The 17,555-nt window shown below is 39.6% G+C and overlaps 1 protein-coding gene across 6 annotated transcripts in view; it reads left to right on the top strand.

Annotated features, from left to right (window-relative positions):
- Nucleotides 1-17,555, top strand: part of CD101 (CD101 molecule) — a 39,722-nt gene continuing 22,167 nt past the window's right edge. The window contains exons 1-4 of one of the 6 annotated variants that reach the window (XM_081492995.1): nucleotides 1-122; nucleotides 8,415-8,795; nucleotides 10,148-10,564; nucleotides 14,642-15,028. In XM_081492995.1, the coding sequence (XP_081349121.1) occupies nucleotides 80-122; nucleotides 8,415-8,795; nucleotides 10,148-10,564; nucleotides 14,642-15,028 (1,228 nt within the window). In that variant the 5' untranslated portion in view covers nucleotides 1-79. Of the gene's footprint in view, nucleotides 123-8,414; nucleotides 8,796-8,900; nucleotides 9,516-9,634; nucleotides 9,683-10,147; nucleotides 10,565-14,641; nucleotides 15,029-17,555 lie in introns of those variants that run through there. The other 5 variants (XM_081492997.1, XM_081492996.1, XM_081493001.1 and 2 more) reach the window with 5 other exon arrangements.

The following is a 17,555-nucleotide window of genomic DNA, read 5'->3' as shown; positions in this document are numbered from 1 at the left end:
GTAGTGAGAGCGCAGCATTTGTCACTCGGCGTCTGAGCAACTTCAGTGACACCTCCAGGAAAGGTCTACACTGGTCCAAATGGCACGCTTCCCATATGTGGCATCATTTTTTCTCTTTCTGAGTAAGTGTCATAATTCTGTATGTTACTGTTGTCACAGGAACTAGTCAAACAGAGACTGTTGAGTGATAAAATAGGACAGTTTGGTCTCTATAGGGAAAACAATGGCACACATCTCTGGTGCTGGCAATCAGTTTTGACTTTGATAATGTTCTTGGCTACCTAGACAACCTTGAGTTCTAGGTGGTGCAATGCTTGGTTGAGTCCCATGAACCTGATCCCATAGGTTTTTATATTTGTGTGTGTTGCTAGATCTGCCAGTTTTGCTGGCTTCACCTTATTTTTGCTTCATCTAGTTTTGCTTCACCTTATTTTCTTGGGCTAACCCATTCCTGGAGATAGGCTGAGGCTTAACTCCAGACTGACAGGGGATGCCTGATGAGAGCTTGTCTAGATTAATGTACCTCAGGGATGTGGCTGGAGAAAGGCTTATGAGAGCATGTAATAGTTTTAGGCTAACTTAAAAGAAGGTTCTGACTTCACCTGTGAGCTGAAGTGGGCGTTGACTACTGTGAAACTGAGAAGGGGGCAGGAAGAGTCACGGGGCTGTGCTGAGGGGCATATGGATGGGCCTCAGAGAACCTAGGGGCATTTGTACATGGTTGAACAGGGTGGAGGAAGTAGAAATTTGGGGGTGGGTGGGTGGAGAACAGATAAACTGGGAAGGGCATGAAATAGTTTCAGAACAGACAGAGCAGGGAGCAGGTACTTTTTAGTGCTGTGGATTCGTTTAGCATCTGGTGAAGCTCATCTTCACCCTCATCTCAGAATAATGTTTAAATACATAAATTAAAACATATAAGATTATAGGGAAAAACAATCATATTGAAATGCAGTTATCAAAATATTTTAAAATAAATCATGATGTAGTCATTTATTTTCTTCTTTATTTATTCATTATATGATAAGATCTACAGGTGGTCTATTAACCACCAAATTTCAATGTAGTAATGAGTGTGAACAATATTTCAAGACTCTGCAATCGATGTGATGTGAAAATATCTATGGTTTGTTGTCTACCTTCATAGCTGAAGAAAATACTGAATTTCCATTAAGGTTAGTGAAAATAAAAATGTAGGGTGTTTTTCCACACAAGTTTATGAACGCTTTAATCCCCCATGTGGACTCAGGTTTAAAACTTCTGCTTTAGAGTCACTACATGGAATTAGTGGAGGGATCCAGACAATAGGGGAACGAAAAGAGCTTAGAATCAGAGTAACCAAGGCTGTGGCTGATAGACAAAAAGGGTGCAGCATTCAGCTCAAAGGGGTGCTTAATGAACCCTTGGCTTGAATTAAACCGGGCTCATGTCTCAAAGGACATTGAGTAGTGAGAGGTGAAGATCAGATATGGGGCCTGATGGGGGTGATAGATATCCTGCAGGGGAAGTTATTGGGACCAGTTGCTGGTTAATTCATGCCCACCAGACTGGCTTGGCAGGCACTGATGACTAGGAGGACTGGTGGGGTCCTTTGGGGACTGTTGCCTGGCATGTTCCTACTTGTCCTATTCAGGTATCTGAGTGTGATTCTCAAGTGTCTGTGCCTTGTGTCTCTGAACTGTGTATTTGGCTTGTGTATGGGGAAACTGGGCTTACATTGTGCAACAAGTCGGACGGTTGCAAATTCTGTGTCTTTTTTTTTTGGTGGGGGGGGATGGGGGGGTGAGTAGTCTGAAAGGCCTGGGAAAAGGAAAGTAACCAAGGTTCAAAAAGGGGAAGCTGCCAGGCTTTTCCTAGTTCATTTAAACCATTACCTAAACTGGGTTATATATTTATTTCTTCCAAATTTAGATTCCATAAATACTAATTTTGTACAGAGCCACTGTTTTTATGTGAAAAACACATAAATCAGAAAGTAACGTGAAAAAGATGTTGCAAGCCTGCTATTTGTCATTACAAATACAGAGCGAGAAATTAAGGAAATAAACTAAATGATGGATGATCAGTTGAGCACTTGCATTGTTTAGCAAATGTTTACTTTGTCCTAATTAATTTTAAAAATAAATATGTAAATGTATATATATGGCTGAGTCCCTTCACTATTCACCTGAAACTATCACAACATTGTTTAACTGATTGTCAGTTCAGTTCAGTTCAGTCGCTCAGTCGTGTCCAACTCTTTGCGACCCCATGAACCACAGCACGCCAGTCCTCCCTGTCCATCACCAATTCCCGGAGTCTACCCAAACCCATGTCCATCGAGTCGATGATGCCATCCAACCATCTCATCCTCTGTCGTCCCCTTCTCCTCCTGCCCCCAGTCCTTCCCAGCATTAGGGTCTTTTCCAATGAGTCAACTCTTTCCATGAGGTGGCCAAAGTATTGCTTTCAGCTTCAACATCAGTCCTTCCAATGAACACCCAGGACTGATCTCCTTTAGGAAGGACTGGTTGGATCTCCTTGCAGTCCAAGGGACTCTTGAGAGTCTTCTCCAACACCACAGTTCAAAAGCATCAATTCTTTGGCACTCATCTTTCTTTACAGTCCAAATCTCACATCCATACATGACCACTGGAAAAACCATAGCCTTGACTAGTCGGACCTTTGTTGGCAAAGAAATGTCTCTGCTTTTTAATATGCTATCTAGGTTGGTCATAACTTTCCTTCCAAAGAGTAAGCGTCTTTTAATTTCATTGCTGCAGTCACCATCTACAGTGATTTTGGAGACCAGAAAAATAAAGTCAGCCACTGTTTCCACTGTTTGCCCATCTATTTCCCATGAAGTGATGGGACCAGATGCCATGATCTTATTTTTCTGAATGTTGAGCTTTAAGCCAACTTTTTCACTCTCCTCTTTCACTTTCATCAAGAGGCTCTTTAGTTCTTCTTCACTTTCTGCCATAAGGGTGGTGTCATCTGCATATCTGAGGTTATTGATATTTCTCCCGGCAATCTTGATTCCAGCTTGTGCTTCCTCCAGCCCAATGTGAAATAAAAAGTTCAAAAAGATATGTAAAGGCTGATGAATCCTGTTAGAATATGGGGCCAGATGAGGTTAAAGTCATGGATAAATGAGTTCTTGGACTTAGCTTTGTCCTCTTGGTCTGTCACCCCTCACCCTAACTAGCTGCTCTACAAATAAAAGTCATTAACTTGGGAGGGTCCTGGGGAGGGCATACTGTTTGTCCTACTAAGACTGTATTCATAAAAAAAAAAGTCCACTAGATTATGGATAAAAGTGCTTTCAGCCTCCAAGCATGCAGAGATTTTATATGGGTAAAGAAAAAAGAAGTTGTTTGGTGTGTTTGATGTTCTCCAGCTAGGTTTTGAATAAGGTGGAAGTATTTGAAGTTGCTGTTTTTTATATCAAAAATGGTCAGGGGTTGACCATTTTATATAGTTCAATCAAATAACTTCAATTCAAATAACACTGAAATAGAAAATTTGGCAATGCCAGTGATGTTTTTGAAAAAAGCCAATACCATCAGGAAATTCTTCATGTATCAAAAGTGTGACTCTGATGCAGTATGACATTGTTAAGCTGTGTGTGCATCCGTCAGCAAGAATCTGCCGTCCAGAGGTGCCTAACCCTCTGTCCATTAAAAGAGAAAGCAACAGGCCAGTCCTCTAAGGTATTTTCCTCTTTGGGAGGAGAGATATGTCCAACATCCCACAGAAAATAGATTTATAATAAGATGCTTCAAGTGTATGGTTCCCCATGCATGATCATTTGAACTGGCCTCTGTCCGTCATTCCTTTGTACCTACATAATACCTGTTAATCCTTCACATTGTCTCTTTCACTTTTCTGAGAAAGTGGTACCCTCCCAATCAAGTTCTTGACCTCATGCTTCCACTAAGACCTTACTGCATTCATCATCATCTCTCTGGCTTCATCCATCTCTCCCCTCTGCAGCTCCTCTGCCCATAAACATGCAGAGGCACCCATGTCCATCTGCCCTCACTGCTCTGCCCCATTGAGCTGTTCTTTCTAACTACCACCCTATTCTTCTCTTTCCCTTCTCCATGAAACTTCCTGAAGTAGTTTAGTTTAAGCTTCTTGCAGTTGCTTCTTACCCTTGAAATGCTCTGCTTCTGCTCTATTGAAATCTCTTTTACAAAGATCACCACTGACATCCTCATCATCAAACTAAAACGACACTTCTCTGCCTTTCGAATCCTTACCCTCTCAGCAGCATTCAGCAGTGCTGACAAGCTCTTTCTTCTTGGAACATTTTGTTCCTTTGGTTTTCAAGCTGCAGTGTCCTGGCTACCCTCCCACCTCCCTGATTCTTCTTTCTGTAGCGTGCATTTCTCATCTTATTTCCTAAATAGAGAGATCCTCTAAGAATCTCTCTTTAGCTCTCTCTTTATATCCCCTAACATTTTCCACTACTTAACGTGTAAATGACTTAATCAGTATCTACAGCCCAGAACTCTCCCTAGTTACAAACAAGCGTTTACAGGAAGCAGTGAGGAAGCAATGGAGACAGTCAGGAATTTGACATTTGTAAGTCCAAGTTCAAGTCTGGCTCCACCATTTACAACTTTGACATTGCTAAATATGGGAATATCACAGAGTTCTCAAGATAACTAGATGACAAATATTTTCAAAGAGTTGAGTAGATTTTAAAGTATAGAAAGAGATACAGATATTGACATATACTTAAATAATATTTCTAAATATTTGCTGGATTTCCTTCTTGTTTATCCCATAGCACTCTAATTTAGTGTTTACAAAATTAAATTCTTTATCTTCTCCTTCACCCTTGAACACACAACAGTCCCTCTTCCTGATAGCCTTATTCCTGAAGAGTAACAGTACTGTTACTCCCAGTCACCCTTACAAAACCTGGTGTCATCTTTGATTTCCTCTTGTCTTCCATCCACCCCTTTAACCTCCAAGCATCTAAGACACTGAAAAACTCTATAGATTTATCTCCACAGTGGCTCTCAAATTATAGCCCCTTTCTTTCCGTTTCTACTGTCTTCATCACTTATCTCCTGAGCTACTGTAATTATCTGATATCTACTTCTAACTCTATCATCCTACACACCATCAGGTTAATTTTACTAAGAACTTTCAAACACTTTCAGTGGGTTCCCCATTGCCTATCAATCAAGCCCAAACTTTTAAACATGACAGTCAAGCTCTTCATGCTTTGGAGTCAAAATTCCTGCCCTATCTTACCTCTTTCTATTAATCTTTGTGTAACCCACCCCTGAATCCAACTGATTACTCCCTATTTCCTGAACAATTCTTTTGATTACTACTTATACAGTCTTTTCATGAAGTCTGCTTCACTGAAAAATACCATTTCTCTCCACTTAAATTGTCATAACCTTCTCCAAGGTCCATTTTTAATAGTATCTCTTCCATACACCTTACCTATTTTCCTCTCCTAAAATGTAATCTCTCCTTCCTTCAAATTCCTCAAAGAACTTTTACCATATATCTTTCCAGGAGAGATGACAACCACCCTACTTGACTAAATTGTAAAAGTGAGAAGTCAGAGACTATCCTAAACTCATCTTCATATCTTAGTCCTTGAAGCATCAGAAATACTATAAGTGGTTAAATAAATATTAATTGGATTAGCAACTAAAGCAGAAGAAAATAAAGTACTACTTTTCACAATAACATGTTTTGAATGTACCCATCTCTCTGAAAAGTCATAAAAAATGTGAAGTAAATGCTGCCTAGGCATAAAAAATAATATTGTGGAAACATCCCCTGACATAAACATATTAGTGTTACCTCAGAAATCATATTTTTAAAAACATTTTTACTGTGCAAATATAACACACAAGAAAAGGGACTTCCCTGGTAGTCCAGTAGTTAAGAATCCACCCTCCAAGGCAGGGGACATGGGTTCAATCTCTTGGGGAAGATTCCACATGCTGCAAGAGCAACTAAGCCCATGTGCCACAACGACTGAACCCATGCTCTAGAGCCCCTGCTGGACAACAAGAGAAGCCTCCACAATGAGAAGCTCATACACCGCAATTAACGATTAGCCCCTCCTCACTGCAAGTGGAGAAAGCCTGCTTGTAGCAACGAGACCAACACAGCCAAAAATTAATTCATTAAAAAGGAAAGTTAATAAAACACAGCTATGAAATTTAACAAATAGGAAAAAGTAAAAACCATGTAATCACCATGCAAGAAAAGAAATAGAACATTGGTAGGACCCTAGAATCACCCATCTACCTTGCTGTATGCCCCACCAGATACACACACAATCACTTCCCTGTCTTCCATGGTAACTACTTCTTAGCTTTTTTTTTTTTTAAAAAAGGCTTAACTTCTTATGTTTGCATCACTAAACAATACAGTGTGGGGTTTTTTGCCTTTCTTTAAATTTTATATTCATTTTGTATATAGTCAAAAAGATTTTAAGTGTTCAGCATCTTTCCTTAAACACAGTGATCCACATTTCTGCAACCAGCTGCAATTCACTCACTTTTATTTCTGTATAAGATTCCATTTTATGAATGTACCACAGCCTGCCTGTTCTACTGTTGATGGACATATAGGTTTGTCTCTGGTTTGGGGGCTGCAATGAACAATGCTGCTGTGATACTTTTTCATGTGTAGCCTGGTTCAGTGCTCACATTTCTTTAAGAAGTATGTCTAAGACTGGCTAGCATTGCTGACAAAGTTTTAAATTGCCTCTGTAGAATAATTTTTTGGTAAATAATATTTTAAAATTTTACTGCTGTATGGCATAGGGAACTATACTCAATATCCTGTAATAATCTGTAATGGAAAAGAATTTGAAAAAGAATAGATATGTAAGTATGTATAACTGAATCACTTTGATGTACACTGAAAACTAACACAACATTGTAAATCAACGATACTTCAATAAAAAGTCTTGTTTTGAAAAAAATTAAAGTAACGAAATTTTTTCTCATATTTGCTAACTTCTATTCCTAAGTGCTTATTACAAAAAAAGCCTAATGTACATATAGCACATTTAACTGGGATTTATGAATAAATTAGTATATTTTAAATGACTGTTGGAAATGTATACAGTTGGTTGATTGATTGGATGTTTGTTTTCCAGTTTTGCATTGATTGTATCTGTATGCAATTTTTAGTTGACTACATCAAGTGACCAATTACACTTTCTTCCTGTTTTTGCAGGTCCCCTCCTATCAGAATTGTTTTCATTCTAAAATTTCTATACTTGACCTTACCATGGTCCCTGTAATGTCATTTTTCCTTTCTCTCACTTTTTTTTTCCAATCTGGCCTCCCTTACTCTTTGTCCTTGTGGATTCACAAAATTCAGCAGATGCTCTGCTTCTTCCATTCCTGCTTATGAACTCTACCCTTTTAATTCCGTAATACCAGTAATTGCTCTCTGTTGGACTCTTCTGATGTTTTTCCCCTGGGCCCTAGGCCCTGAGTGAAAGACCTAACTCACTTTTGTGGCATCCCTATCAGTTGTTCATTGTTCTTTCTGTAACACAAAATAAACCAGCCTTTAATATTAACGTAAGAAATAAACACATACACTTTAATTTCTAAAAAGTCTTGATTTTGAAAATGTGTATGTCAAAGGAAATATTATCACTAAATAATATTTTCTCCTTTAAACTTAATACTTGAGATTTGTCCTAACATAAAGCATTCCACTGTGATCCCAACTGAAAGGTTTAAATAAGAGAGCAACTAAACTAAGTCTGATCCCGGATCCTGTTGGACTTGACAGTCATCTTCTATGAAGCTTTTCAATAAAGCTGTAGTGGCTCTTTAAAAAATTACAAAATGAAAAACCCTCTATGGTATAGAAAGGGAGTACTGCTGCTTCTTCAGATGCTAAGTTTAGCTAATCTTGCACCAGACCTGGCCAGGAGCTACAAATAGTTCCAACCAACCAGCAGGAAAAGGCATAGCACCAGGGGCGGTGACATGGACTCAGACTCTCTAGCAATCATTTCTGTTAGGACAGCTCGATGACAGGTACCTAAGAATTGGAGGCTTGAGGAAGTATACTGAGAATTGTTCCATAAAATAATATAAAAGGTGAATTATCATACATCATATTTACTTCAGGTACACTTAGGTAAGTAGGTGCATTTTATAGAAGTGGTCATCTTACACTGATGAAGCTATTCTTTTTTAAGAGATTACTCTAGAAGTTAGAATTATAAAAGAACAATTAACTCATCAAGCCATTCCACTGCTCCTCAGCCTGAAGAAGGTATTGAACATTTGAGTTGATTATAGCTAATAACCTGTGATCTCATTTTCTAGAATTGTAATACAGGAAGCTACATAATGTGGCACAATGGGAACTGGAGCACTAATCTATTTTTATTCCCTTTTCTTCCTCCTACTTGCAAGCTAAGCTCAGCATTGGCCAGCGAGAAGTAACAGTTCAGAAAGGACCGCTATTCAGAGCTGAAGGTTACCCCATCAGCATCGGCTGTAATGTAACTGGGCACCAAGGACCTTCTGAGCAGCATTTCCAATGGTCTGTTTACCTGCCGAAAGCCCCAGCCCAAGAAATCCAGATCATTAGCACCATGGATGACACCTTCTCTTATGCAGTGTATGAAACGCGGGTGAAAAGTAGGGAAATCTACGTGGAGAGGGTCCAGGGTAACTCAGTCTTTTTGCACATTTCCAAGCTCCAGATGAAGGATACTGGCGAGTATGAGTGTTACACACCCAACACTGATGAAAAATACTATGGGACTTACCATGCGAAGACTAATCTTATTGGTAAGCTGTGTGCCCTTCTTTGCTAGCCAGCCCCTAACAAACCAGAGTCTCCATCATCACAATGCTTTGCACTGTGACATGGCTTTATATTGTGCTGTTTGTTTTAGCAAAAGAGCCCATGTACCCCTCTGGATATTTTGGAGTTTGTCACATATAGATATCTCATATTCTCTAAAACTCTCAATTCATTATCTCAATCAACTTTGTCATGAAGAGTTAGATATGATGTGGTATTCCTAGGCCTTGCCCACAGCTATCCATAGGTTGATAATAACACAGCATCAGACAAAGCTTTGAGAGTTCTCATGTCTCTTCTTGGAAGCAGAATATTAACCTGATAGAAGAGCTGGTATTGATATAATACATTTATATATAATTAATATCATAGGAAGTAAGTCATTAACATGGAGATAGTTATTCTCAAACTACCATTCTCTAGTGTATTTTCCTATGTGGCAAGGGTCATATTTGAAATTACCGTTTTGTCCCTTTGCCTAGAATATCTTATCACTTCCTTTTCAGCCTAGCAAACTCCTACATATACTTTCAAACCCAGTTTAAACATTTCCTCTCCTGTGAAACCCATTCTGACTGTTGCAGGCAATATTCCCATCTTTGTTCCTTCTTAACGTTCTATTCACACCACTGTTATTAGCAGTCACCCAGTTTATGCGGTAATTGGCTTCTTATATGACCCTCTCTGATCTTACCCCAAGCACTGTAAGAGAACATTGACTTCACTCCCTAGCATAGTGGTTAGCACTGAGTAGAGGCTCAATAAACATTCATTGTTGAATCTAAATGTTGCTTTCACATAAACTTAGGCTGTGTCATCTCCTTTGAGGAGGAAGAGTATGTTAGGGTATAGGATGGTTATCAAAACTTTGGTAAGGGTTGCATTTTGGCTCTGAAAGATAAATTATAACAGATTATTTCAGAATTTCATTTTGTAAAGGAGCGGGTGAAGGCCCAAACAAGTGAAGTGACTTGTTCCAGTTCATGGAGTCAAATAGGGACAAATATAGGATCAGAATATAGGTCTTCTAGCTCCTAGTGCTTTTCCCACTTAAAACCTCTGTGTCTGAGTAGCTAAATGGGTTACAGACTATGCTAAAAGCGTAACAATGAACCAAGAGCTTTGCCAGGTTCCATAGACTGTATGTACATAGATGCCAATGTTCCTGTTGGTAATAGGTAAAGCATACGGGATAGGGATAGTTGGCATAGGGAAGCCAACTCAAAGAATGTACTTTACAGATGGTGGGTCAGGCCACCACCTTCATCTAGAGAGGCTAGTCTAACTAAGCCTCTAATTGATACTAAGTCAATTACCATCATTCCTCTGTGTCCAGTCATTCCAGATACCCTCTCAGCGGCCATGGCTCCCCAGACTCTAAATAAGGAGGAAGGTGAGTCGTTGGAACTTACCTGTGAGGTGTCCAAAGCCACAGCTCAACATACCCACCTCTCCATCACCTGGTACCTGATGAAGGATGGAGAAGGAAGCCAAGCCAGCAAGATTATTTCCCTCTCCAAAGATTTTACGTTGCTCCCTGGGCCCTTGTTTACAGAGAGGTTTGCAGCTGGTGATGTGCGACTCGACAAGCTTGGGGTTGCTACATTCAGGCTATCCATGGGGAAGCTCCAGCCCTCAGATCAAGGTCAGCTGTTCTGTGAGGCAACTGAATGGATTCAGGATCCTGATGAAACCTGGACTTCCATCACGAAAAAGCAGACGGATCAAACAACTCTCAGGATCCAGCCGGCAGGTAATTATCTTCTCAGGAAATTCATTAATATGCTAGTGGTGGGTATTTGGGGGCTATCTTTCTATTTGTTTGTTTGTTTTTTCCTTTTTTTGGCTGTGCCACGTGTCTTGCGGGATCTTAGCTTCCTAACAAGGGACTGAATCAATGCCCTCGGCAGTGAAAGCATGGGGTCTTAACCACAGGAGCACCAGGGACCTCCTGATTTTTATTTTAAAATCTTTGGTTGAATATAAAACAAAATCATTTAGAAAGTTTGGGTAAATTTTGCTTTTGTCATTTTTGAAGCATAAATAAGAAAGATATTCATTTTGGGCTCTGTCCGCAGGCTATGTCCACGGGAGGTTTTATATGGGATAAAATCTGTTGACTGTTAGGTAGATTCCACAAACCATACATGGAAATAGTTTTGTTGCCATTTTTGCCAAGCTCTGTGTAAGCACTTCCGGAGAAGGCAATGGCACCCCACTCCAGTACTCTTGCCTGGAAAATCCCATGGACGGAGGAGCCTGGTAGGCTATACAGTCCATGGGGTCGCTAAGAGTCGGACACGGCTGAGCGACTTCACTTTCACTTTTCCCTTTCATGCACTGGAGAAGGAAATGGCAACCCACTCCAGTATTCTTGCCTGGAGAATCCTAGGGACGGTGGAGCCTGGTGGGCTGCCGTCTATGGGATCGCACAGAGTCGGACACGACTGAAGTGACTTAGTAGTAGTAGTAGTAGTGTAAGCACTTCAGCTGCATTATCTAACATAGTCCTAATAACCAGCCTCGGAGCAAGTCGTCAAATTCCAGTTTTCGAAATACAACCCAGAGCCCCAGCTAATGGTCTGCCTAAGCTTGCTCAGCTAGTGAGAAGTGGAGCTGGTGTTTGAAGACAGGTGTGTCTCTCCAAGGCCCTCTCACCACAGCCACCTGGGCCTCAGAATAGCCCCAGTTTCCAATGTGAAGCCTTGTCAGTGCTCCCTCCGCCTGACTGCTTTACCTTGCAATGTCACTCTTCGTGATCCATTGGCATTTTAACCAGAGCAAGCAGGAAGCCTCCATTGTAATTCCTGGTCTCTCCACATGAGCTTTGGTCCTCTAGGAGGAGATCTAAAACCATAAACTTTCATGCTAACAGCAGTGATCCAGGGGTGGTTGATTGAAGTTTTCTTTCTTTTTTTTTCTTAAAGAGGAGCATTATTCCGTTCCATAAAAAATTGTCCTGATGGCGTTATATGTCCAAATTATACACGGGGAGTCCTGTGGAGACACATCATCATATATGCTTTTTCCCCCTTTCTTTGAAAAAAAAATTTTTAACGTAAAAGTCTTCATTTTTAAAGTTCATTTATTTAAATCAATAAAAAATTGTATATGTTTAAGGTGTACAGTGCTGTGTTCTGATATCTCTATGTATTGTGAAATGACTATGATCAAGTTCATTAGCATATCCATCGCCTCACATGGTTGTATCGTGTATGTGGTAACACTTAAGATCTACTTTCTCAGCAAATTTCAGGTAACACCACACAGTATTACTAACTGTAATCATTAGATCTCCAGAACTTATTCATCCTGCATAACTGAAACTTTATACCCTCTGACCAACGTCTCCCCATTTACCCCACTCCCACGAACCCTGGCAACCACCAGTCTACTCTCTGCTTCCACGTGTTCAACATTTTTTTGTGTTCAACAAAGTATTTGTCTTTCTGTGTCTGGCTTATTTCACGTAGCAAAATGTCCTCCAGGTTGATCCATGTTTTTGAAAACAATAAGATTTCCTTTTTACTCATGGCTTAATAATAGTCCATTGTGTATATACACATTTTCTTCATCCATTTATCCTTTGAGAGTCACTTGTGCTGATTCCGTATCTTGGATATTATGAGTAATGAACATAGTGCAGATATCTCTTTGAGACACCGTGTCATTTCCTTTGGATCTGTACCCTGTGGGGATTGCTGGGTTATGTGGTAGTTCTACTTTTAGTTTTTGAGGAACCTCCATACCGTTTTCTATAATGATCATACCAATTTACATTCCTACTAACAGTATACAAAGGTTCTTTTTTCTTCTCCATCCTCACCAACACTTGCTGTCTTTTGTCTCTTGATGACAGCCATTCTAACAGGTGTGACGTGATATCTTGTGGCTTCAATTTGCATTTCCCTGGTAGTAGTGATAAGCATCTTTCTTTCTATATTTTTAGCCATTTGTAGGTCTTCTTTTGAGAATATCTAGTCAGATCCTTTTTCATTTTTATGTCAACTTATTTGGAATTTTTTGCTGTTAATTTGTATGAGTTTCTTATACATTTTGAATAGGAACCCCTTTTCGAACACATGGTTTGCAAATATTTTTGGGAGAAAATATTTGTAGATTGTCTCTTCACTCTGCTGATTGTTTCCTTTGTGTACAGAATCTTTTTGGTTTGATGCTATTCTACTTGTCTATTTTTGCTTTTGTTGCCTGTGCTTGTGGGGTCATATCCAGAAAATCATGGCCCAAACTAATGTCAGGAAGGTTTTCTTTCTATTTTCTTTTCTTTTTTTCTTTGGCCATGCTGCATGACATATGGGATCTTAGTTCCCTGACCAGGGGTTGAACCCATGACCCCTGCCATAGAAGCACAGAGCCTTAACCACTGGACCACCAAGGAAGCCCCCCTTTTATTTTCTTCTAGTAGTTTTTCAATTTCAGGTCTTAGGTTTAAATCTTCAATTCATTTTGAGTTTATTTTTTTTTAATATGCTGTGAGATAGGGGTCCAACTTTATTCTTCTGCATATGGATATCCAGTTGGTTCAACACCTTTTATCGAAGAGACTATCTTTTCCCTGTTGTGTGTTCTTGGCACCCTTATTGAAGGTTAATTGACAAAGATTCATGAATTTAGTTCTGGATTCTCTATCCTGTTTCATTGGTTTATATGTCTTTATGCCAGTATCATAGTTTTGATTACTGTAGCTTTGTAATGCATTTTGAAAACAGGTAATGTGATACCTACAGCTCTTGCTCAAAATTCCTTGGCCAGTCAGGGTCTTTTGTGGTTCCATATGAATTTCAGAATTGTTTTTATCTATTTCAAAATGCTATTAGAATTTTGATAGCGATTGCAATGAATCTGTAGATTGCTTTGGGTGATATGAGCATTTTAATAATATTAATTTTTCCAACCCATGAACATGGGATATCTTTCCATTTATTTGTTTCATCTTCAGTTTCTTTCATCAGTGTTCTACAGTTTTCATTGTACCTCTCTTTCACCTCCTTGGTTAAATATATCCTTAAGTATTTTCTTCTTTTTGATACTATTGTAAATGGGATTGTTTTCTTAATTTTTTTGATAGTTTACTGTTAATGAATAGAGATGCAACTGATTTTCTTCGTGCGTTGATTTTGTATGCTGCAACTTTATTGAAATTCTTTAGTAGTTTTAACAGCTTCTTGGTGGAGTTTGGTGAGTTTTTTTTCTTTTTTCTTTTGGTTCCCAAATGTAAGAACATGTTATCTGCCAACAGTGAGTCTTTCTTCTTTTTTCCAGTGTAGATGCTTTTCATTTCTCTTTCTGTCTAATTGCTCAGGCTAGGACTTCCAATACCGTGTTGAATAGAAGTGGTGAGAGTGATCATCCTTGCCTTATTCTTGATATTAGACAAAAAGCTTTCAGTTTTCCACTGTTGAGTGTGATGTTAGCTGTGGGTTTTCCATACATCACATATGCTTTTAACTTAGGAAAATTCCACTGGATATTCTCAGTCAAAAATGAGAGCAAGAAATCACAATTTACATCAGTGCAACATAGTATAAAATATTTTATTTTAAAAGATACATTACTATGTACTTTACACATCCATGCATTCATCTTACTTAATAGTATTGCATTCAGAAAATCACATGTGTTGTTTTTTCTAGATGATTTAAAAAATAGTCAAGGGCATTTTTGATTCTAGGCATTTTTTTGGCCTATCTGATCTCTCACATTAAATTCAATCCCTGTACTATCCTGATAGGAGATAGCATCTCTCTCTGGTATTAAAGGGATAGGTGCAGTGGCCTCTCTAAACATCTGCCTTGCTTTTGTTTCCTAGTGAGAGATTTTCAAGTCAACATTAAAGCTGAGAGCACAGTTCCTGAAGGAAAATCCTTAGAACTGGTTTGCCTGGTCACGGGCGGTGGCCAAGACCTACACCTTCAGGGCACTTGGTTCTTCAATGATGCTGAAATGGCCCACATTGATGCTGGCGGAGTTCTGGATCTGAAGAAAGATTACCAAGAAAGAGCAAGTCAAGGACAACTCCAGGTTTCAAAGTTAAGCCCCAAGTCTTTCTCTCTCAAGATCTTCTCTGTGGGCCCAGAGGATGAAGGTACATACAGATGTGTAATGGCAGAGGTGACAAGAACTCAGATGGGCTCCTGGCAGGTGCTTCAGAAAAAACAATCACCAGACAGCTTTGTGCACCTTTGGAAGCAAGCAGGTATGTGAAGTTGGGGCCAGACACGGTTGGGCTGCATTTTGATGTCCTCCTTTGTGAGTACTAGATACCTTCATGGACACAGGGGAGGTCTCCTAAAGTCAGGTATCAATTAGGTCACTTTGAGGTGGAATGGAGTAAAGGGAAGCACCCAAACTAGCTGAAGACCTGGGGGCTTCCCAAGTGGTTTAGTGGGTAAAGAATCCATCTGCAATGCAGGAAACCCAGGAGACTCAGGTTTGATCCCTGGGTTGGGAAGATCCCCTATAGGAAGAAATGGCAAGCCACTCTAATATTCTTCTCTGAAAATGCCATGGACAGAGGAACCTGGTGGGCTTCAGTCCATGGGGTCACAAAGAGTTGGACACAACTGAAGTGACTGAGCACGCACCCATACAGCTGAAGACCTGAGTCCTACTCCTGAGCCATTAAATGGGCTGTGACCATGAACACTCTATGTAATTCACTTCGCTAATTCTCAGCTTCCTCGGTTGTAAGATAATCTGATTTGACTGTCTTTAAGTCCCTTCTTGCCATCTTAGATTCTTGATTCTCTTTGCTATTATTTCTAATTGTTGTAATGGGTTTTCTTTCAGCTGAGAATACCTGCATTCATGAAGCCCCCTGTCTCCTTGTGTGTGTGTGTGTGTATTTTGAGTAGATTAAGAGAAAAGAGCTCATACTTGCCTCTTTCCTGAGAAATAAACACCCACATTACCCCTTCTACTTTTTCAACATCTTTCAGGTGTCTTTCCTCAGTTCCCTGTGTTCTTAACCTGATACAGGGAATGATACTTAGTCTTAATTCTGCATCAAACCATGACTCAGAGTAAGAAAAGAAGAAGTGAGAGTGGGCAGACTCTTGCCTGAATGTTGCTGTGATGTGGCGAGACGCCTATCTGACCCAGATAGGCTGAGTCTGATTATCTGGAAGGCCATTCAGCTCCTGTTAAGTTTCTGAGGGCTGGGTGACCTTAAGCATGTTTGAATAATCAGTGCTTTTCGTGTGGAGAGAAAACCGATAAATCCACAAGCAATACTATGATTTTGTGGGCCGAGTATTAAATTCAAAGTCTAGAAAGATGAATTGCCCCAAAGCCCAAAGCAAAAACCAAAAAATAAATAAATAACAAACCCAAAATGAAGATGTCCTTGTTGTACTCACTTATTGGAGGCATCTCCATAGACACAAACACTTCTATGCTCTTCTCCATCACCCCATTTGCTTGGAGTGAAGATGCACAGCTTTGGCCTAGACTGGTGAGCCAGGAAGTGTGTTGGTGTTAGTTTTTACACTAAACATTTGGTCTTTCTTGCTAGGATTCAGAAAAAACTATGTAGGCGTGTTTACATATTTACACAGAGCTAAATCTCAACCTCGTGTATCTGTCTCCACTGGAGCAGAACTGTAAACCTTTCATAAACTCAGGACACAGAAATCTGTGCCAAAGGGACCAAAAGGTGTGCTTTGGGGCACACAGATCACAAGCCTATCAAGTAGGTGGTCTGCCCAAGCTAAAAGTAAGACTTTGTGCAGGCTGGAGTCCAACCTGTTTCTTTCTATGGAGAAACAGAAGAAGTCAGTAGCAGATTTATCAAAGATCCTATTGAGCATTTGGTTTTGCAACTCAAATTATTACTTCAAGTATGAGCAGTTTTATCATCCCGTGAATGTTTTAAACAGCAGAGGGTACTTCCCTTCCACTGTGCATGCGCACCTTACACACCCCTGGTGAGTGTATCTCTTCTAACTCAGAGACAGCAATGACCACAATAAAGTAAGGAAACCACAGTTTTTTTAAAAAACTGAAACTGCTTGAAATCTATCATAATGGTTATACTTGAATAGTAAGATTATGACTAATAATTTCCCCTCTAATTTTGAAACTTTAGTTATGAGTCTATTTTTAAGTTCAAAAAAAATTAAGTGTAATAATGCCTCTAATACCCCAAATTTGGAAACAAGTTTTATATATATATATGTTATGTTATATACATATGTATGTAATAGGTAGATATAGATATATATTAATCTATTTGTGGACATTAGCCTTCTTTCTGTCTTGGTAACATATGTTCATCCATAAAGCTGTTAAAGACAGAACTCTTCCCCAGCAGAGAAGATCAATTTGCAAATTCATTTAGATCCTATTAAGATTTCAAATGCCAGTTCTGTTTTGTTTTCCTGGAAATTCCCTGGTGGTTCAATAATTAAGACTCCATGCTCTCACTGCTGAGGGCCCAGTTTCAATCCCTGGTCAGGGAACTAAGATCCCACGAGTCTAGAAAATATAAGTTTTTTTAAAATCTTTTTATTTTTCTTCTCTGACTTTGAACACCTCTGCTTTCATGAAGGGCCTATCATTACACACTAATGCTAGTAGCTCACCTTTGCTGGGCACTTTTCCTTGCCAGCCAGGGTAAGCCGTTTGCACATGCCATTCACTTAGTCTTCTCACAGTGCAAAAGTGAGGTGCTATTATTACCCCCTTGCCTTTACAGGAAAGGAAATTGAGGTTCAGAGAGGTTC

Source organism: Giraffa tippelskirchi, chromosome 5 (assembly GCF_054371585.1).
Source record: "Giraffa tippelskirchi isolate mGirTip1 chromosome 5, T2T-mGirTip1v1.2.pri, whole genome shotgun sequence".
In the NCBI taxonomy this organism is placed as follows: domain Eukaryota; kingdom Metazoa; phylum Chordata; class Mammalia; order Artiodactyla; family Giraffidae; genus Giraffa; species Giraffa tippelskirchi.
Note: the sequence above shows the minus strand (reverse complement) of the source record. Positions and strands in the feature narration are given on the sequence as shown.